This window comes from Zophobas morio, unplaced genomic scaffold, assembly GCF_036711695.1.
Source record: "Zophobas morio isolate AGI-343-1 ecotype UQ-CSIRO unplaced genomic scaffold, CSIRO_AGI_Zmor_V1 ptg000024l, whole genome shotgun sequence".
Classification (NCBI taxonomy): Eukaryota; Metazoa; Arthropoda; class Insecta; order Coleoptera; family Tenebrionidae; genus Zophobas; species Zophobas morio.
This window is the reverse complement of record NW_026972129.1, coordinates 12,616,268-12,639,707: the sequence shown is the minus strand read 5'-3', so window position 1 is coordinate 12,639,707 and position 23,440 is coordinate 12,616,268. Positions and strand designations below refer to the sequence as shown.

At 31.2% G+C, this 23,440-nt stretch overlaps 1 protein-coding gene across 3 annotated transcripts in view; it reads right to left on the bottom strand.

Moving 5' to 3' along the window:
- Positions 1-21,271, bottom strand: part of LOC135134864 (phosphatidylcholine:ceramide cholinephosphotransferase 2-like) — an 82,233-nt gene extending 60,962 nt beyond the window's left edge. The window contains exons 1-2 of one of the 3 annotated variants that reach the window (XM_064063725.1): positions 21,249-21,271; positions 6,741-6,956 (exon numbers count right to left, since the gene is read on the bottom strand). In XM_064063725.1, the coding sequence (XP_063919795.1) occupies positions 6,741-6,956; positions 21,249-21,256 (224 nt within the window). In that variant the 5' untranslated portion in view covers positions 21,257-21,271. Of the gene's footprint in view, positions 1-6,740; positions 7,097-21,248 lie in introns of those variants that run through there. The other 2 variants (XM_064063724.1, XM_064063723.1) reach the window with 2 other exon arrangements.
- Between the last annotated feature and the right edge of the window lie 2,169 nt (positions 21,272-23,440).

Sequence of the window (23,440 nt, the reverse complement as noted above, 5' to 3'; positions counted from 1 at the left end):
ACGGAGCAAAACGATCTGAATTGTATTTTGGGTAAGTGGCTCTTATTATGATAATTTTTATTTTAATATTATTAAATATAAGCGAGCCCAACTTTACTGTTGGACCGTCTCGTTAGTAATGCAAGATTTTTATGTCACGAGCACCGACTTTACTACACGTCAGTGCTCTTAATATGATGAGGCAATTTGGAATTTTTTGTGAAAATCTGGATGCCTAGAAAAAAATCAAGGCGGATTCATGAACCTTAAGTATATATAGTACGTATGATTATTAGATCTTTTTCTCTACTTGCAAATCCACGTAATTTTACACGAAAACTATTGATTCTGGAGTGCGATCATACAAGTTTAGAATTTTTGAAAATTTCTCTAGATTTTTTAAGTTTGAGAGTTTGTTAATAACTAGTGCTTAAAAGGGACGGTAATGTGGTGTTTGTTTTATGTATTGCGACATGGTAAACAAATTCAACAAATTAATTTTATATAGGTAAATAACAGTATTATTCAGTCTATAATGTCACCTAAAGTAAGTAAATAAGTCTCATCATATTTTTTATATATGTAATTCAATTTCTACAATTAGTAATGAGTTATTTATGGTTGCTAACAAACTATACATTATAATTCTCTCCAATAAATTATCACTTACTAGATAGAAATATTGGTCTCGAGAGAATTTTAGTAATGTCTCATGAACAGATCCTATCTTCGAGATGTTTTAATTGGCCTTTGATCATAGTTCGCTACCCCTTGTCACAATTCCCATTATAGCAAAACAGGTCGATAATCAGAAAATTTGTGTTTGGGGAAAGACCAAGCCTAAACAAACTATCGAAGTACTTCAACGTTAATTTTGAGGACCGAGATTACTTAATTTTTCTCCAGACTATAGTTTATATAATTATTGGTGTTGCTGTCTTTGTATCTTCATTTATATATCAACATTAGTTAGTCGATAAGTTTCAACACAAAGGTAATACAATTATTATAATTAAAATTAAAAGGCAGCTTAGACAATGGAGGAATGTTATTTACATATTCCTGAAAATTCTCCCAGGTTATTAATGTTTGAAAATCTTCGTAAATATATAATGTACAGTCTGTCTAGAAAAGTTCACAAAGTTTTTAATAATTGATAAATATTATTGGATATTGTAGCACTCGATGTTTTGCTCAGCACATCAACTAAACGACACATCGTATTTTAAGCGTGTAAAAAATGGTGAATGCGCCAGGTTCACTAATACCGTTTTCGTGCATATCGTGTTAAAATTTATTCACCTATTTAGAGCAATTAAATTATACGCCAGAAACATGTATTATCACACTGGCGACGTTCTTCATGTGGAGCATTAGATATAAAAAATTAGGTCAAGCTTGTTGAATGTCTTATGCCTTTTATACTTTTAGCAATCGGTTGATCGATTACTTCTACCAAGGACTAACGACCGATGAGATAAATTAATGGAGTTTACTTTTGGTTCCTGTTACGTTACGCGAAGTGTAAGTTTTTGATTAAGCTCGAAGAATTTGCAGTTTTTCTGGACTTCAGTATGTTGACTGTCCAATGACTACGATGGAATTCTAAATTAATTTCGGTTGGGTCAAGGCAACTACGTGTTAACTGAGGGCGTGGATGTTCTTGTCTGAGCTTGTGTGCTGTTATTATACTGACATGATTTGCATAGGAAATGGGATACGTAATAACACTTTCAGTAGGTCGTGTTGATTTCACCGCAAATTCTTGAAATATTGATGTTTGTTCTTTACAGTAGAATTAGTATCAAGGATTTGAGCAATCTCCGGCTTGCTTTTAAATCTATAAAGAATGTATACAGAGAAATACACGGGTTGCTAAATTTTAGATATTTGATTTGCGAATAATTAATTAATAGTTTTACAACAAAATGTTTGTAAGTATAAAGCCTAAAATTTTAATATTTATTGAGGTTTAAAGTCGGGTTCAAATTAATGTAAATTCTAAAAGCACAGTCTGTTGTCCGTTCCACTTTGGGTTGGTAGCGTAGGAAACCTGTTAGCAATGCCTTTTATATGGATGGGATAAATTCATAGTGGTATCAGTTATCAAAAACCTATCAATTTCTGAAGAAGTCGAATGTTATATTTGTGTTAAAATTCGATTTTTTTACATAAATGTCAACGTATATCACACTATTTCTTAAATTTTCCAATTTAAAAATTTCGTTTTTTAGTTTTTTGTCAAGTCACATTTCAGACCCTATTCAAAATTTTGTCTTAGTTTTATAACCAACCATTATCTATCGATTTTAACAAAATAACTTTTATTATTATTATTACGTTATATAACAGGCTTATATCCAATTGCAGTTCAACTTTACTACTATTATTAAAATAAAAGAGTATGTAAATAAAGAGGTAAATCCAGTCGATTTAAGCTCAACTATAGTTCCAGCAGCTGCAATTACTACTGTCCTCATAGTAAGGAGAGCTTAATCTGACTTTAAATATAATGCACTACAAAACTGAAAAAGGTAATTATTATTAGGGATATTAGAGTCCAGATAGGTTGTAAACAAAACCACAAAATTAGCAAAATAAATGCGGCGGCAAGCCGTCGAAGGGCAAAATTTGTTTATACTTATCTGAAATAATTATTGATTTATCAATTTATCCAAAACTGTAATAAAAACTATTAAAATCACTCAAAAGTTTGACAAAAACACAGACAGCACTTGAGCGAACCGTCTCACATCGTGTCACGAAAATTTTTACTGTATTAGCCTTTTTAAATTTCATCCAATGAAATCTACTTGTACAAAAGTGTACTGAAATTTTTAACACGCAAGTTTTTTGTTTTATTATTGAAGATTTTGAAGAATGTAAAAACGATCAGCACCAAAGTTGTAGATTATGGCCTAAAATACTGTTTGTTATGAGGAAGTATTTGACTAGGACCTTTATATTTGGGGTAAACATTTTTAAACTCGAACGATGTGTCGTAGCCGCAGAAAAAGTATAGTGTGCAACACGCTCGAAAGTGCTCTTGCACGCTCGTGTCAGCCTCAACACCTGCGTGTAAGATGCAACTTTCGACAGTTGTTATATTATGTACTATTTTTAGCAGCTGAACAAAAAATAGATAAAACCCTTTTTCTGATAAAGACGTAACTTTTTACTTTAAACCCAGTAAGTGTTTCTTTTTTATTGTTTTAGACACAATATGGAAGTCATTAAAAGGAGGACATTTCAAGAAAGATTTACTTAGAGGTGACAGTTTTTTCTATGATGACGTATAAATAAATGTCGGTTATAGATTTACACTTCAAATAATGTTAATAAAATGATAAAGTAATGCACAAAATTCATAAAAATCGTAGTATGAGTTTTTGAAAAAAATGCAAAAACATGTCATTCAGTTTCCTCTCCATCTTTTGACATATGTCAAAAACATTGTACGTCAAATTTGTAAAAGATATAATGTCATCAATGATTTTTTTGAATGATCGGATTATTTAATAAAGCTTATTTTTCTACGTATGAAAATGTAGCTCGATGTAGGGGTTGCATAACAAAAAAACAATAGAGATAAATAATAACAAACGAAATAAACATCGTATGAATATGAAACAAAATAAAATTCAAATAACTAAAAATTAAAACAAAAATCTGTCAAAAATCGCATTTGTATATATCTTTTATCTAGCTTGACATGTTTTTGCATTTTTTTTTTAAACAAATGCTGCACTTTTTATGAATTTTGTGCATTACTTTATCATAACCCTGTATAATGCTTTTATTATAATGTATTGTTTACTATCTGAACATGTTTTCACGAATGAGCCTTCAGTTTCAAAATAAATCGATTCAGAGTGTTTTTTTAGCACTAAAACTGATTGAACGATATTGTGATATTATTTCTATTATGGTAGTCAAAGTTAAGGAAAATTTAAGTTAAATCCATTTATGCCGTATGAATTTCGCAGAAAATTATGCAGAATCTAATCATTTCTAAGCAGAGTATGTTGTAAATATTTATAGTTAGAAATTATAGTCATCTATAGATTAAATGAACATACACCTTAAACAATAAATCAGTTTCGAATCTGAAACTATTTTGGGCACAAATTTATACCTCCCTTTAATATTATACAATCCGGTGATTTTTAAAAATGTTTGCTCTAGTTGGCCATGACGTTTACGTTAGTCATTTCAATTGCACTACTGACGTACGCGCCATGGTCAACTTAGTAGAAATTTAGAAAATCACACGGTATTTATAACACATATCTTTTGATTAATTTATTTTTTCCCTTAATTTGAAGTTTTTATTTTTTATTATAAAAACTAAGGCTTTAGCGTAAAAATTGGTAAATTTCAATAACGTTTTTTACCTTCTTGTGATTACCCTCTTCGCCTCTTCGATGGTAAAGATTTTTGTTTATGTAGCTGACTTATTGGGAGCTATTAGTGAAGAACATAAGCAGATTTTAAGAAACTATAATTTTTAAAATTAATGTAATAATAACAAAAAACCATCGGTAAAATTTATTTTTCCTTTTGTCAATATTGTTGTAAGTTGAATCGAAAGTCAGATAAAATTATTTATTGATACGAAAATTTCTTATTAATTTTGGAATTTTAATCTGTGCTGACTTAAAGTGTGATAAGCATACGAGTACAAGTAATAAGTATTCCACAGATGACTTCCCGGCTCAAACATCTCTATTAGGAAAATTAGGTTCATATCAGACGCGCAACATAATTTGCTATCGAGTCATCTTCGGAACTGAATTCGTATGTCTTTTCTAAAATGAGGTATTTAACTGAAGCTACATACGTGATAGAAAAGTTTAAAACAAAATTAATTTTAATAGCGGATTATCTTCTAAACCTAATACTTGAAATAGACCAAAAAAAACTAAATTCCTTATAAACTGACTTTTAACTTTGATTTAAATTTTACGCGAAATTGTTAACCAATCTGGCTGTGACTTTCGACAATTATCATTTGAACCGCCCCTTCTAAATTTACTTCTCTTGTTACTGCCCAAGCGTAAGCTAAGCAAGTGTACAAATCGAGCCCATCGGGCGACTTGCCAGTGTCATGTTTCTCGACGTTTCATGACCCCTAGACTACGAAAAAAGTGGTCTCCCGTTTTCGTCTGTGTGTGTTGATTTTTATTAGACAGATAATCTCGGAAACTGCAATTGTTGTCAAATTTTGTATATATAAGTATATTACGAATATCACGTAGATAGTAAAACTCTAACCAAGATTTGGATAATCTTTGCACCAACAATTTGATAACGTCATCTCAAAGGATTCTAAATTAAAATGATTTGAATGTTATTCAGGAACGTACTCTTGTACTTGTTGTGTACGAATTCGCTTTGAGTTTTTTCCCTAAACGGGGAAATTTTCACAAAAAATTAACACAGTATAATGACATTTTACGATTAACAGGGGATGTAAACTTCTATGGTTTATAAGTCAGCACGCAGAACTGCGGTCGCACCTTCGATTCCAAACTTGACCGTTTCTTTTTTTATTGAACAAAATAAATTAATCACCATCTAATTTTATTGATCAACTTAAGAACTAGTGACGGCCTTTTCTCGAAAATGTGAGAATATTTAATAATATTAAGAACATTTTGTTTCATTGTGGCTTAATTAATAATAGGTAATTTTAATTCTCTGTTTTGAGGAGACAAACTCATTCAAATTAAACAAATTGCTACATGCTAAACAGGACAGTTTTTTGATGTACAAACATAAACAATCGAAGTTAAGCGTGTACATTTATATTATAAGTGATAACACATTTTTCGCGTAGATAACCGCATTAAGTACCTTTCATAGTTATATATAATTTTTTGGTCACAGACTGCTCACTCTTTCTAAATAAACAAAAGTATGCAAAGCGTTGAAAAATCATTGTGCAAATCAAGATGCAGCCGGATGTAACAGTTTTAATTTAGATACTGGACGTAGTTTAGAAAAGGGTTTTTTTAATTACCTACTTTCTAAACAGCTTAGTCAGATAAAACAATTTCGGCAGCAATTCAATTTGCTTAAACAGTCAACTAAAGAGAATCCTTTACACTTTTGAACTCATTAACCTCCAAATACTTACTTGTCGACAATACAAAAGATAAAATATCAGTGCGAAAAAAAGTTGGAGATTATATCAATTGTAAAGCGTATAATGAAAAATATACTTCATAAAAAAATAACAACAGTATGTTTAACAGCCATGTTTCCTTCTTTCCGTCTTATGGAGAAGGGACTTCTACTAAGATTTTTGTAAAAAATGTAGTTTGTGCCAATTTGATACAGTTGTTGAATTTGAGTCCGATTCAAGGGCAGTGGAATTTAATACAGTAAAAGTGTATACTGTATGTGACAGAAAAATTTAATTTATAGATTCGAATTCATTATTAAAAAGCTTTGCTTTTATTGACTAGTAAATCTTTCTTTTTAGATTTCATGCAACTGATTTTGTCCACAAAGTAAATAAAATTTAGCACTGCTGTGTAAAACTTTGATGTCATTATCGTCATCAAGTATCTATTGCATATTCGCACTTTATGGTGGAGTTTGGAAAATTTCACCCAAAATGATGGATTCATTCCAATAATCTCCGCGCGATAGAAAAAAAATAAACGTCTCATGCTTTGTAAGCTCATAAAATTTTAACGCAACTTTAGAGCCTGTAAACTGAAGTTATAATTGAAATAAACATTCATGTTGCTTACCGTTCGTGCTCATGGATGGATTTCTTGCCTATTTTCAAGTTTTCGACAAAATTGTACTGGTTTTGAGGCACTGGATATGTAGTGAATTGTTCTGAGGATGTGGTTGTCCATGGAATCCCACAATCAGGAGACACTACATCAGCATGATAAGGTCGGATATCGTCGGATATGTTACAGGAATTTGCGTCTCCAGATAAGGTCTCACTGTCGTTGCCACTAAACAAAAAATACCAACATTTTAATTTTGCTGCCATCAAACCATGGAAGTGTAGTAGACAAGCAACACATATGAGGCGTCACATGTACGCAATTCGATGAACATCTCTTGGGACTGATTCCATTAAAAGTCTTAACAACACGAAATAGTAAATAATCGAAGCATGCGGCGAAGTATAAACGACATGGCTAAAGCATCTGTATCTACACCAACATTTGCTTTTTTATAATTTCAAATATTTGTATTTATGCATAGAAGGACTTATTCAAATAAATTGCAAAGATAACGATAACTGTCAGTTAGTCAACAAGATAACCGAAAAATTTACCTACTGGTGATCTATAATTCTAGAAAAAGAAAAAATGGGAAATTGTAGCTTTTATTCGGCAGCTAAGGCAAATTTAGTGGGGCCAGACAAGTTAGTGTTATTTATCATATGTTTACAAAGTACCTACTGTTATTCAGTATATGTTGTGTGCATGATTAACCGACACGCCATTCAGTATTTTAATGCAATGTATCCTTTGGGAAAAAATGACCTTTGCGTTTGGTAACTATATTTGGTATTTATAAGTGTTGCGTTATAGTAAAAAAATATTTTTAGGATGTACTAGGGTTGTTGATGTCAAGAAAGAGTATTTATTGGATACTATGAAAAAGTCTTAGTCATATTTTTAGCAGTAATTTAGCAATTCGGTTATTTATTTATATTAAATACAATTATTTAGCAAAGCTCACATTTTTTCCTCTTTTGTTAAACAATTACCAGTTTTATTTTCATTCCGTATAATTTCCATTTATTTTAAATGTTTCATATTTTTTCAAAAAATGTATTCTTCATTAAAATATCTGCTTCCATCTTTTTATACTATGTTGCGCGTTAGTACTTCCATTGTTATATTCATTTTAAACAAATTGAAATTTTTATCCGTGTTTTGCACCACGAAGGTTGTTTGCACTTTATATCCAATTAATTACAGTTGTGTTACACAGGCGAATTCAACACCACTAAACCGACTCTTTGAAAGTTTACGACGCGGTGTGGTCAGACTGACATGCAATTAGTTGTCAGTCAACTTTGTGACACTTTTCATACTATTTGAAAGATAAACTAACCTCATTCTAACACAACCTACTTCGTAAGATGACATTTTGATAAGGTTCAATTAGCCGCCTATCAAAACATGGCCAAAATATCAAATAAGAGTTAGGGCCGATTTCATAATCAAGTTAAAGGAGCTTTACAATTAAAGTTGGATTTCTACCATGGAAACACATTGTTGAGACAATAATTTAAAGCTCCCATTAGTTAAAGGTCCTTTTTCTACCGAGCACGTTTTTTGGTTTTTTTGTAATAGAGCTATTAAAGCACGCAAATGACGTCACAGCAGTTCGTTAATAGCCGAAACGAGTTCTGAAATAGAACTGGTGTAATTTAGGTCGGTAAGATTGGTAGCCATGACGAAAAATGTCAGGGGAATGTCAGTGGCAAATGATAAATTAAAATTTCCCGTATTTCCGGATGCGTAAGGATTTCACTAACTTCTTCAGAAGACATTTTAACTAATTTTAACTTACAAAAACTCGAATTGATTAGAATTACAGTTGTTGTGAAAATTCGAACCTCAAATATTTCGTGGTTAGTGTCAGACCAACCCATCACCAACCACGACAAAATTTAAAAAAATGCAAATTTCAATTAAATTTTGCGAAATACGTGCGCGGTAGAAAAAATAGTATAAATAACTCGTTCATAAGGCCATTGTGGCACTCATCCTTCATATAACTCGTGGCTTCACCGCTCGTTCTATAAACTTGGATTCGTGCCTCAGTATTTGCCTTATGAAACTCGTTCTTTAATATACTATTAAGTTTTGATTATGAAACTGGCCCGTAACTTTCAATAGCTAAACCTTCACTTAACAAAAACATTTTTGTAGGCACGAGGGCTAACATAGTACGTCTAATTCCTACTTTTCGATTGATAAATGATTAACTAAGCAAAATATTGCAATAAGGATTATTATTGTTAAAGTGATTAATTCAACTTTCAGAACTTGATAACTTTAATGAATATTTATATAAAACCGATATTTTTTTTGACTGAAGGGCGAATATAATAACTAATAACTAATCAAGTACCTAATCATCAATGGAAAACATACTGCTGGAAAATTGATGCTAGGTGTACGAGTATTTCAGCTGCAAAAAATCAACGGGAGAACACAAATATATATGTACATTAAGCATTAGGGGATTAAAATTTTTTCTTGTTCCTAACGAATAGTGTATTAAAAGGGCTTTAAAATTTTCGAGGGAACAAATAGTACATTAAGAGTCAAGAGATTAAAAATAGTTTAATTTCGTGTTACTTATACTATTTTTCCCAATACCGACAGATTAATTCTAAATCCAATTTGGAATTATTTTGGTCATTGTTATTTCATCTATGAAAATAAACCAAGGTAGACATTCACGGTGATAGTGACGCTTGTTTATTATCGTCAAAAAATCATAAATTTTGTAATGTTTCTTGAAAATATGTGGAATTTTGCGAGATGTGAACAAGCAAAGAGAAGAAGAAGAAGTAGATGAGAGTACACTTGAAGATTGTTTTATTCCGGAGAATCTCCTAAAAGAGGCCTATAGGGCCTTAAACCATTTGCTACCGCAAAAATCCCAAATGATATACACGAAGGCAGTCTAACACAGACATTAGCAGGTCTGACTTTAGTATATTTCAATTTAACACAGTATTATTTTGGTACGCCAAGAAGCCCAAGAAATCTAGAATATCATCTCGCAAGGTAGTTAACAAGGTGTTATGTGAAACTCCTGATGATACTTACTTATTTATTAATAAAGAAACAGAAATTATTCGATAATTTTCTAGTGTATTTTTACTAAAATCAGGCATTTTTTCCTCATAAGTGTTCCGCAAGCCTAAAATCTTTTCTGAATGGTAAACCTACTATTTAAAAGTAAATTTTGCGTATGGTACTTTAAATTTGGAAAAACGACTATCCTCTGGCACGATGCATTTAAGTAGTTATTAAGTAGTTATTAGAGTTTTGGTTATTTGCACTTATTAATAAATTAATTCTACCTGCTATTCAACTACAGCATCCAGTATTTCGTTATACAAAGATGAGTCGTCGTTATCGAAAAAAAACAGACAATCTTCCTGCAACCAGCGGAAATAAGTTCTGTACTAATTTTTACTACATCTCTGAAGTACATTTTGAAAGAGTGTTAAGCCATAAATTCTCAACCTTAGGTTTGGATGACAGCCGAATAGTTCTGTGCTTGTTATTATAGTACAGTTTACAAAACCCCCACGTCATTCCAGTAGGGTTGTATTGACAATGGTATGGGGCTAATCTATGGTCATTTTCCCGTAATGTCTTGTCTGTCAAGAATTGTTTTTTTCCGATCAGTTTTAAAAGATTTCATTAAAACGCTTGTTTTTTTTTTGAGAGATTTTGATGATTTTCCAACCAACCAACCAATGCATTGGACTTCTTCTGCTAGAAAATGTGGATGATTTGTCCAACCGCTCCGAATGGTATGGTGCATTGTCCATTACCATTATACATTTTCGGTATAACTTGTTCAAAGCAGCAATCAGCTGACTAATCACCCAATTTCACCCGTCGATCGTTTTGTAGTAATCTGTGTCGTTATTTTTCGAGTCCAATAAAAAGTTATATCTCTCCTTAAAGCCCAAAATAATAACCAATAAGATTGTAAATCTTGAACCTTTACCTGTAATTTTGCTAAGATTATTTTTCAAATCTGGATTGTGTACACAAATGTTACATCTTCGTAAGCTCTTGTGACCCGACCGTTTGTAACCTTAATAATTTTGGAAATGTTCTTCTCTCTTCGTGAAATTTTTATTGTTTCGCACATCAACCAAAAGTTTATCTACATTAAAAAATGAAAAAAAAAGAGTCGTTGCAGTTCTTTTCGGAATACAAAATCAACAAAAATTTCGGTTGCTGTTCTTTTACCAGAGCATGAAGTTGTTAAGTTTTCATCTTTGGCCACAAGAATTTTTGGGACACTTATAAAGACATTTTAAAAACGAACATCTAGAGGTCTTTGTGAGTTATAGATAATATGCCAGTTATGCTTAAACTTATTTGTTCCGGCCTTAGGTTAACTGTAAATAACATGTTCCTAACGCGAGCGGGAAGTGCGATTCCGAAACTCGTGCACCAGGTACCGAAACTCGCTACGCTCGTTTCAGTAACACCTGCACTCGTTTCGGAATCGCTGACTTCCCACACTTGTTAGGAAAATAACTATTTTTGGTAGCAACTTTTATTTGCAGTGAAATTACGTTTGGTATTTTGAACGTAATTGTTTGACGGTAATGCCATTAAAATTTTACTGACTTGATTAAAAAAGAAAAACATAGTTTTTCTGTTACCTGAAAACGAGCGCGCATGAAATATACATGACAGATGTAGCCAACAAAAAAAAAAAAAATGGCCTGCTAAGGTCAAAAATATCGTGTTTATAGTACCGCAAGAATAAAAACAAACTCCTAGTAGGGTGTACAATTGTTTATTTTTAAAACAAAGATGTTGGCAAAACCAACGTATTTATTGTTTAGTCTGAGAGTTAAGTGAAATAACTATCAAATAATGGGTCAAATATCTGCAATGGCAACATCATTATTTTAAAAATAAATGGCATCATATGGTATATAAAGCATTTTTATTTCTGGGAATTTTCATGACACGTAAAAATGGGTTGGCAACATGTCTTTATCTTTAACAGATTTCAGATGGCGTCATTAAATCCTAATTGTTTTTTTTAGGATTCGTCTAAAAAAATGGTAATAAGTTAATACTAACGCCCTCTCTGGGGATAGCTTGCAGGATTTAAGAGCAATTTACTATTACGCATTTATCGATTTGCAGAGGAGCAGTTTTCGCCGGTTCAAAACGAACCATGCAGACTTAAAAATAAGTTTATTGCTATACATTTTTATGTCTATTAATTGTAAATAATGTGTGTATATCCCCGCATCAAGTTTATAAAAAATTCTTGACGTTTTTAATATTTTTTATTACTCTTGAATAAATGCGCACTCGATTTTACTTATTTAAAAATAAGGATCACTGATAGACAAAAATAAAAGTTCACAATAAAAAATTACATTAAATTTTAACGAACTGTTTAATTTTGAATGTCAACTGAAAGTTTTATTTATCACAAACAAATAACGAATAATTATACATATATAGGCACGTTTATATACGTAAGTTGATTGTTATCAAGTTTTCGATGGTTAGACGAAGTGTGTGTCAGAAAATTATATATTTTACATGTTTACGCAGAACAAAAAAATTATGAATGCTTAGACACATCAAACTGTTTTTAATATAAGACATTCCTACAGCTTAAGCATGTGTGTTTTATTCTGGTTAAGAAAAAAAACGTTGATGTCTAACTTTGAAAAAGGTCAGCCAAAAATTGTCAGAATATTGTGTAATATTAATTAGTTCTTTAAAATTGGACTTTCATTTTTTCCTGACTCTTTTTTCTCGAATTTGTTTACTTAAGTAAACAAAATGTTAGCGGCTTTCCTGAATATTGTATTCTCTTTTATAACATATATGAAACAAACATGTTTTATTTTATAGAAATATCTATGGCGTCAAACATTTTTTGCAAATTTAATTCCTGATTTTTTGTCCAATTTGCTTCACAATGTGCAGACCTTCGTACAACTATAATCAGGGAATGAGCTCACAGTAACGTAAAAACTTCTTCTATTATTGACGGTGCGGACACCGGTTATTGCCTGTATAGCGAGGATATAATGGAAAGTTCTAAAATCGTTCTAGATGCGTGAGCTTATGACACGGTATACCCAAAAACATGTTTAACTGCGTGCTTTCTTGGTGTTTCATAGTCCGCAGAATACGAAAATGCAGGTTTTTACTTATTATTTTATTTATTTTTAAATATATGTATTGACTGCTCCGAAAAGAGGTTACACAAAACTAAGTTAAGTTTATCTCGCTTAAGATATCTTGTCTTACGATTTCATTAAATAAATAATTATACTAGTAGAGTGATGTGTTTTTTTAAGTACATAACATTTTATTATACATATTTTAAAGTTTTATTTAAAAAGACAAGAAACGACATTACGAAAGTAGACATGTAATTTTCAATATTAATACGACACTATTTTCCTTTTCCAAAAAATGATTGTTTGGTTATACTTACTTTTTTTTGGAAGATGCCTTATTCGTTTGCTTTAGCAAAGCATGTTTGTTGTGATGTGGATTCATTTTTCTAGTTTTCAAAACTGCCTGTGTAAATTTTATCAATTGCTGTAGAATAGATATGTACTACTTACTTATTTTAATTTAAACAAATGTTAGTAAATACAGTGCCCGTTCGTAGTGCAAAGTTAGATTAACTGTTTCAACTTTGATTAGCTAAATTTTGATTATTTAGTGATGATTTGCTACCCTCGGAAAATTTATATGTAATCTGAAATCTCTGATGATCCATGTATCTATGTGTTTATAATGGCAACAAATTAACACTTTATAAACCAAAATGCGACCATGATTAATTACTACATTTAACTTAAAGTCTCCCCAGCCAATTTTACCAAAAATTATAAGCCGTGTTATTACATTTATAACCCCGGTTTACTTCCATGAAGTGAAGTTTCCAAATTTAAACTTTTTGTAACACAATCGTTATATTACATTCCGAGAGAACGGATTGTGAATTTTTATTAAGTTTTAATAAATCAACCATATCGTATATTGACGTTATAGATTTCATAAAATATGATTGTGTGACTAAAAAGTATTAACCTACGAAAACAAACGACATATAGGTGCGTGTTAATATACCCACTATATATGCAAATAGAGAGACATTATTTAAGTAATAATTATGCAGTGATGAAGCGATGCTTCTGATTAAATAACTTCTATTCAGTTTCTGGAAAGATTTTGATTTGAATTATTAATTTAGTATTTAATGTTACTAAATATCAAAGGTGTTACTAATTTCATACTTGTTGAAAAAATTATTAAAAAAAGCAACTAAAAAAGTTTCCGTATTACCTGAGTACAAGATATTTTGTAGTAGGAACTTTTAACTTTAAAGGTGTTAAAGTTTACTAGGATAATTGCAAATTCAATTTTAATTACATCACAATTAGAGGAATATAGTTATCTACATTAGCAGAAGAAATTTTACTATACCAGGTTGAGTCATCAACTATACCTACATTATATGTCTATGAAAAAGATGTGTTGAAATTTGTATGTTTTATTTGTAAGACTATACGCATATTTGTTAAACTTTTTTTTATGTCTACATATTGTGATGTACACATTTTTTAATATTGATAAATAAAAGAAAATCAAAGTTATTAAAACTGAGGGTTTAAGTACAGTGCTTATTCTAATACAATAAATGTAAAGTAGGTATTGGTTTAGCTTGGTCTTTAATACACTTCATCAAAATCGCTTCAGTCGTTATAAAGAAATAATCGACTATATAATACCTAAAAGAAAATCCCATTAAGGTGTCTCAAAGTAGTTTTCGTAGTTTATATGAGTAATGAAAGGCTCAAAGTCTATACCAACGTTATATAATATATAAACGTCGATCTCTTATAATTATTTTTTTAATATTCCCTATATATAGAATGATGGTTTCTTTATTGATAACTTGATAAGTAACGCAATAAATATTTAAAACGACAACAAACACAAAGAATAGTTTGCTAACACTATATATAATAATGATAAACTTTTTTGATAAAATAGCTATTCTATAAATTTTGTATGACTTATGGCACTGGATACTCCTGCGTACATGCTTACTTTATTTAGGTCTTTAAGCTGATGTCTGGACATTTTAAATTTGTTATAAAAAAATTTACTTGAGTTTCCAACTAATGTTATACTTCGATTAAGAATAGAAAGATTTAGATGAGTCTAACTTATTAGAATCGTCGTCAAGTTCAAATCATATTTTGAACTAGTCAACCTTAATTAACTTATGAAAATAGTTCTACTAATGTTTTAACAAAAATTTAAACGGAACTGGTAAATTTTCAACGGTTCACCATTTTCCCATTTGTTTGCATTTTGAATTTTTTCTCAATGAAGTGTTGCCATAAGACCTTACGACGAGATTTTTTCAATTTATAAAATTTTAGCTATAGTTTATTTTAGAACGTTTGAAAAGAAAAATCGTATTAATCGTACATACGTTTATAATTACAGTTGAAATTAAATATTTAATAATAACAGACAATCTTTAATTGCAAATATTTATTTATGATTGGCAAAATTTCACATATTAATATTTTTGTAACGTAATTAGACTTCTGGCCTCATAAACAACCAACCGCAACATACCCCTTTTGATTGATAAACCTAACTATGCATTTCTGGCACCAATCCTGTTTGTCAAGGAGTGGTCTAAAGGGCGGCAACGCTAAAGATATCAGAACGTTTTAGGTAATTACGCGGAAAACGAGAGACTTAACAATTTCAGCAAAGCCTGGTTTTAGACAAGTGCAGACTGGCCTCGAGAAAAATTGATTTTATTAATTGTTCAGTTAGACGACGTAACAACAATCGATACTTTTGTCGGTCTTTTGCAAGAAGACAATGTCGTGCATGCAACCTCATTCCACGATTCTTATCGATTATGAAATTAAGGAGCGGTTTGTATCGGCGAGAAAATTCGACAGACATAATATTAATTATTTCTGTGGAAATTCTTGAAGTTGAAAGCTTTTCTTTTATTACACGCAAGGTTTTTTACGTCAGAATAAGTGGTCGAGAAATTGGGTCTCTAGAAGTTCGAATTAAAAGCCTCGATTCGGACTCATTCTATAACGTCTTGAATAATTCTAGGACGTGTTTACATATCTGGAACATACGGAATGAAGATCGATTAAAGCTTTTCAGTTTTATTGACGCAGTTATGACGGGTAAATCAAAGTGTTCGTAAACAATTTTTATGTCATATTTTAACATCTTGTAGAGTTTACAAAAATGTTAAAACTAATTGCAGGATAGTGCTAATTATGTCAGGTTATTCAATTCAAATAGTTTACAATTTATACTGTACTTTTTTGCATAGTTAAGAATAAACCCTCTACTTTAAAAATGCTATTCTTATTAAACTTTTTTTTAATGATAATAATAGTTCAATTGACGAAATGCATGCTGACTATAGCTGTTTTAGGCTAATTTATCTACCAATACCAAGCGTTTCATAAGTTTTGTCAGATTATATATTTTTTCACATATTTTATTAAATCTACTTTTTCCACGATTGTCATTGTCTATTTTAATATTTTCGTCAACTTTCACAACGCGTAGAATAGGGAAATATAGGTTTTTTATTTCTGTTTGTTGCTAAAAATACATTAGCCAGACAATATAAATTACGGAACCACTGACGATATTCCGAAACTACATACAAAATTTGACAGGAATCAGTCCAGTAGTTTTCTTTCTAATAATTATTGACACAGACGACAGACAGAACGGACAGCTGTACGTCGGTAGGACCCTAAATACGAAAAAAAAAACACTTTGTATGATAGATTATCAGTTTAGTATACGATGGTACTAAGTAGATTGGCATTTTCAGAGCAGTACTTCCTGATGTAGGATTTATATTCAGTAAATTTTGTCAAGATATTATGGAATCTAAAATAACTGTTCATGTCAAAATATAGTATTTGTCATAATTTTATAAATATTGATAATTTAGACGAAACATCGTAGTTTGTTAATTTTGGCAAAAAATATTAAATAATGTAACGCTGATAAACTTGAACAAATAACAAAAGTACTGTCCTAAGATTAGTGTAAAAATCAGTTTTTTCTAATTCTGGAAATTGTGCAGACAATGCTCGACAAATTCAGCAACGAAAATTTCAAAAATGATTAATTTTTATTTTTCGAGCGAGCTAAGTAATAGTGTCCATCTGGCGACTGGCTACTTTCATGTTTTCTCGACGTTTATCACCCCAAGAGTTCGAGGAAATAGGTCTCTCCATTTGTCTGTTTGTCCTCTGTGTCGATTTTTTATCAGACAGATTGTTGTCAGATTTCACGTGTACGGTAAGAATATCCTGTAGACGTAGATGATGAAATACTAACCAAAATTTGGCTAATCATCCCTACGATCAATGAGGTCCCATTCATTTTTTTATTTTAATAAATGCGATTTAAATTATTTAAAAATAACATACTCCTGTATCTGTGTTTTATGAATCCGGTCTGATTTTTTACCCTAGGTATCCAAATTTGTGTAAAATAATCACATTTTATAACATTGTAAGAGCACTGTCGTGTAATAAATCGGTGGTCGTGCCATAAAAATGTTGAATTTCCAAGGCGAAGGTCGTTGGTTCGATTGATTTCCTTTCTTTTTTTTTCGATGTACAAAATATTAACGAAGGAAGTTAAGCATGTACTTAGAATATAATTTTTCACGTTGGTTATCCATATTATTACCCATTTATTATAGTAAAAATGTGGGTTGTTATTTCGGGACAAAACTTCGAAAAATCTGTGCAATCTACGAAATGGTGCAAATAGTTTAAAAATATTAAGATTATCCTTGCTTTTGTATTTTTAATTTAACTGAATTGTTCTGGAGTGATTTCAAAGCAACGTTTAGAAAATACAAAACATCCTAATAAATATGTGAATAAGTGCAAGCATTTATAATCAAAAGTGATAAGCGCACTGAACATTTTAAAAATGTGAAAAATAAAAAATAATTATTAACAATGATAAATACAGAATTAATTAATATAATAAATTAATAAAGCTTTGTTGGAGTCTTCTCTTAATAGGGACAGTGATTAGACTATTTATGTTTTGCTACTTTGTGAATAATTTTGTTATTTCTTTTCTGTGGGCCTTAGTTCTCTTAATTTTCACCGAAAGCTAACTGGTAGGGGTCATTTTACGATCGCCATTAGTTTCGCTATTGTGTCGTCCAGCTCATCATAATCGCGTCGTAAAATTTTAATGGAAACAAAAATTACGTTTCGATTATGCCAGATTTTTTATGTATATGTAAATTATGTCTTGTTGCATTTAAAAAATGTATATACTCTTGAGTTCTTGAGTATGAAATAATTTTGTTTAAAAGTTGAGATGATACATCCTTTATATGGGTCTTATTTTTGGGTCCACCATACTAAATTTCTTACACACACAAAGAGAAAGAATTAAAGCTTTGTTTTCATGAATGTCATAAAATAGAAGTGTGACATACGACACATTGACAGCTTATTGTAACAACAATGTCAGATATTGGTCAAATCCTGCACCCTACATAGTATTTAAATAATATTTTGTTCTTTAAAAAATAATGTCTATCACATATTACTCGAAAAAACATGCAATTTATAACTTTTTTGCAATTACTGCTTTACCTAAGAACCGATTGTTCTTTTAAGTATAGTATAAATAACGAAGTAATTAAATTTCAAATTTTGTAGGTACAGTTAAATGTTTCAAATACTGCATCCATATTGGATCGTTCTCTTTGAAAACACCAAATTTGAATAAAAAAGTGCCCTACATATTTTTGATTTTGATGAAAAAAATTGGGGATGATCTTTTAGGTAAACAATATGAAAAAACATCGTCATTTATTTTTTTGGGTGCTTCAGTTCCGATTGGCACACCTTAGAAATCTGAAGTTGTGCTATTTTCAAATTCTCCGATTATGGCCTGTAACTTTTTTTATATAACACACATTGAAATTATTGTAATTTTATTTTACTGCCTAAGAAATGTGCTGTCAATAATAAATATGAGTACCTTATCTGAATATGTATGTCATCAGTGCATAATGGGCTACTTAATATTCGCAATATTTAATTTCCTGATTTTGGTGATTTTGAGCTGGCTCGTGTACCAACACTGTTAATGTGAGACAATTAATTTTGTTCAGTCATTTAGTACTCATACAATAGAAAATGCAACGGAAGTTTTAAGTTCGTGGACTATCATTTTCTTGAAGAAAAAATTGCTTAAAATATGTATGTATGTACCTATATCAAAATTTGAACGCATTAATTTTATTTCGTGTAGTAAATGGTGCCACAAAAAATTATTTATTCCTAACATTTGATTTCTTAACTTATTTTTACATTCTCGAAGTTGTTAAATATTTTTGTATTTTTAAAGTATGATGAGAAAGAGGTACAAAATTGCCATGAATCCTTGTATTCTTGATTGTAATTAAATTCATGAATCTTTCGGATAAGTACGTTCCTGCATCTTCAACATCTGTTTTTGAAACCAAAAAGAACCCAGACGGACACTTCCAGCTGCTACTACTGCCACTATTTAGCAGCATTATTTGCAACTGAAAACTATATATATTGTAAGATAATAATTTTCTGTGGAAGCCAATTACTTTTAATAATTTCAGAAACAGTCATTTAAAAAAATTATGTCTCTCAGCGAGATGGAAATGGTGGAACTGGATTTACTGGTGTGAAAAGATGAACGTGGAGACTACATATCGTGAAAGTTTCAAATTTGTATTTTTTCTCCAACCTAATGATTTTTCAAAATTTACAAATTCCAAGCAATTTTTTCCTCCATTGCATTGTCTATTGCATGGGACTAAATGTCTAAAAAAAAACAACTCTTTCAGGTCAATAACGGCAAATTATAACGAAGTTTCAGCAGCCCACTCATTGGTGCTTGTTTAGATAGGGTACAACCCATAACAGGAGAATTTGAAAATGGCACAACTTCAGAATTTAATGGAAATGAAACATTAAAAAAATGACGACAGTTTTCCTTATTTGTTACCTAAAGGATCAGTGTCAATTTTTTTCATCAAAATCAAACATTATGGGGCGCATCTCATTTGGTGTTTTCATATGGAACGACGCTATTAGATTTTGTAGATTGTTGAATAGTCACAAATAATCGCTTTACGACCAAAATTGTGATGAACGAATTTTTCGTATCATGAAACAGGAAAAAATAATTAATTTACAACATAATATTTGCATTGTTCTGGAATTCGCCTCTAGCAACAAGTAAGTAGGTGTGCTAGAGGAACTTAATTTTGGCACAATGACGCAATAAATTAACACAATATAAGGACATAAGTAACACAAATTGACGCTAATGAAATAGGAAACCAAAAAAAAAGTAGTTATTGACTTAATTGATTGATTTTTCATCCAAAACATCAAAATCAACACCATATTGCACATTTTCCTCTCAATCAATGGAGAACTTAATTTGTGAGTAAGGTTTGTCCATCCATGTAGGTACTGTTAAAAAATAAGTTTCAAAAAAATTAAAAAACAAGAAAAAAAGGCGAAATATAATATAAATTGTCAAATGGGTTCTTCAGCTTACATTTTCTCTTTCATCTACTTTCAAATACCTATCTTGTTTTAAATAAAGGTGTTTTTGTGGTTGTTGATTTCTTCATACATAAAATGTTATCCAGTTTATTCGGGAACTTTAAAACATTCACATTTTGTAGTTGATATTACGTTTCGTTTAAGGATTATCGGTAATGTTGGAATTTGTCTTAAATGTTAAGCACAGTGGGAATAATGTGCTGCATTTAGAGTTTACCCAAAAAGTTTTTTTGGATGGACAAAAAAAAGTGTCTTGATAGTACGTTTTTGTTGTTATTATTTTTGTTTTGACTTACATTTGTTCCTGACTTGTTTTCTCACTTGTCCATTTAATAATGTCTATCTATTATATTTTCTATATAAAACGTCATTGACTGATTATTATAGTTGCATATTATATTGTACATGCCAGTTCAGAAGTTCAAATAATTTAAATCGTGAAAATTGTTAGCTAGTTTGCACAAGTTTGGTGCAACCACAAGCAATAACACAAAGCAAAACGAAGGCAACACAATCGAAGCACGAAAAGGTTACTTTTAATGATACACTTAATTGCAAATAGCCTGACAATCACAAAATGTCACTAAGCATCGATTTCCGCTCACTGCCATGCCGTGTAATTTGAAAAAACCTACGGTCATCATATCTACGTCGCATTGTTCTTTTTATCACTTACCAAATTTGACCATATCATTCAAGTGACATCTTAGTAGTTAATGTTAAATAAAACTTTATATTTAGCAAAACATAGCAGTGACGCCTAAAAAACATTAATTATAATAGTGGCTTTTGGTGAAGTGGTGTGGTATTTACAGAATCCAAAGTGCTGTTAATAAAAAAAAATACCGGTATTTACTGGGTCATGGTGTCGCAGTTTTGGTGTCGGTGGAGTTAGCCCTCGTGCGCCCTGCGACGAGTTTCGCGCGACACTGGATGTCTTCCTGAGCGTTCGCTTGAATTCCTGGTGATACATCGACGACCAGAAGCGACGCTTTTTAGGTGGACAGGTTGCGCTTGCGTCTGTCCGTCACTATAACGCTGCCGAAGCAAACAGGTGTTGTTATCCACGCAACTAGGTCGAATGGTATTTTTTATCAATTAATTATTCAAAACGTAAACGAATTTCGACTGTTCAAATACCGGATTTTTTTTGGGTAATGTTTACTTTAATAATTGACGCTTTTTGCTTTTTTGAGTTGATTATCGTATTTGTCAAACGGAATCGGGAATTGGAATTGCGTTAAAGAGACGACGGCGTTTATACAATGGAAGTAATCAATTAGGTTAATAATATTTGCGTTGTCAAGTTATGTTAATACGGACAGTAACTTAAATTATTACGGGCATGACCTGATAGCGGAAGAAAATTAATGTTGTATGCCACAAATTTTAAACAGGGTAACTCACCTTTTAAGTACCTGCTTCAACAGTCGTTTTTAACATCTCTGAAATGTCTTTAAAACACAACATATTCGTTCGCTCGTTACGTTACGTTAAGAGATAATCAAACTATAATAAGTGTGAAGGTACAATGATTACATCACACTTGGTGATAAATATCTGCTTATTAAAGCGATTCTAGGGAAAACTGGGGCAACGTGACGGTACTAAAATTTGTCGAATTTTTATAAATATGGGTCCTACATACGCATAATTAAAGAAAAATAATTAGAAGTGGAAGTGGAAGTAAATTCAGACAAGTGTAAAATTCTCAAGTAAAACTCGTAACTTTACCTTAAAAAATAGGAGTACCTGTGTATATTCTTTGCAAACAATTTTTGTGATCTTTGAAGTACAACTACCACTTTACTGAGAATTCAGTAAAATAACATGGTATATTCTGTTACAAAATAAACCCATACGCCGCCCCAGTACGACACCTATGAGTTCTAGTATGTACGGCGATGATGACCCATTGTCGGTGACGCCGGACGGAGAAAAGCCTGGAAGCAGATGTCGCGATGGGTGTTCCAGAACAACCCTTGAAGCGGTGACGGAGACCTCGAGAAGGACCGCGCGGCTATTTAAATGGGAACCACCGTCGGGAGTGGGCAGTGAAGATCAAGCAATGGGAGAGTCTGGTCAAATCCATTCCAGTCGGAATTATTCTGTACATAATCGCTGTGTAATTAGTCGTGTAAACTTGAGTTACTAGGAAATAAATTGTTGAGTTTTACCCACACCGATTTTAAATCACCCATAATAATCGTAACAATATATTTAATTTGTGTACTTTAATGTTCGGATCTACACCTAATATCACAACACCTTGAAATAAAATCGCGATCTTATCTACATACTTGATACTTTCTTGTATTAAATAGTTCACCATCTAACATACCAACACGTATCCATTTTCAGTTAAAGCGATAATGCTATAAAAACAATCTCGTACTAGTGGAGTGAAATAATTCATTAGTCTTGGTATTTAGTCCTCTTGCAAAAAGAATTAGAAGAGCAATAGAACCACAACTCCAGACCAACAAAGTGGATTTGAAAAGGATTATGGATACAAGACCACGTTAACGGAAAAGATATATCCAAAATTGAAAAGATCTACTGCTTCTTCATCGACATTAAAAAGGCTTTGGATAAAGTAATAAAGAAAGAAATCACTAACCAAAAAAGAAGTTAAAACAAACTTAATCCAGTCAGTCAAGAGTATGTAATGTAAAACAGTTAATGTGATAAGAACAAATAACATGATATATGAAGAATTCTTTACAACTGAAAGAGTAAGACAGTCTTTCCTGTTGTTTAATATGTGCAATAGATGAAATAATAGCAAATTGCAGTAAGAGCATCAAAGAATACATATGTATTAAAAATTTAGCTTCTGTTTTGCACCACAACACAATTTGTCTATTCATTTGATTTGAATTGTTAAAAAAGTAAAACGTCAACTCATTCTCATTTCAAATTTTAGTTTGCTGGTGCATATATTTAAATATTTGTTCTGTTTATTTTTGGTATGGAATATTTTTCCTTACTTATATAAGCTTTCTGAATTTCAACCAATTCGGACATAAACTTGACCTCGAACTCACC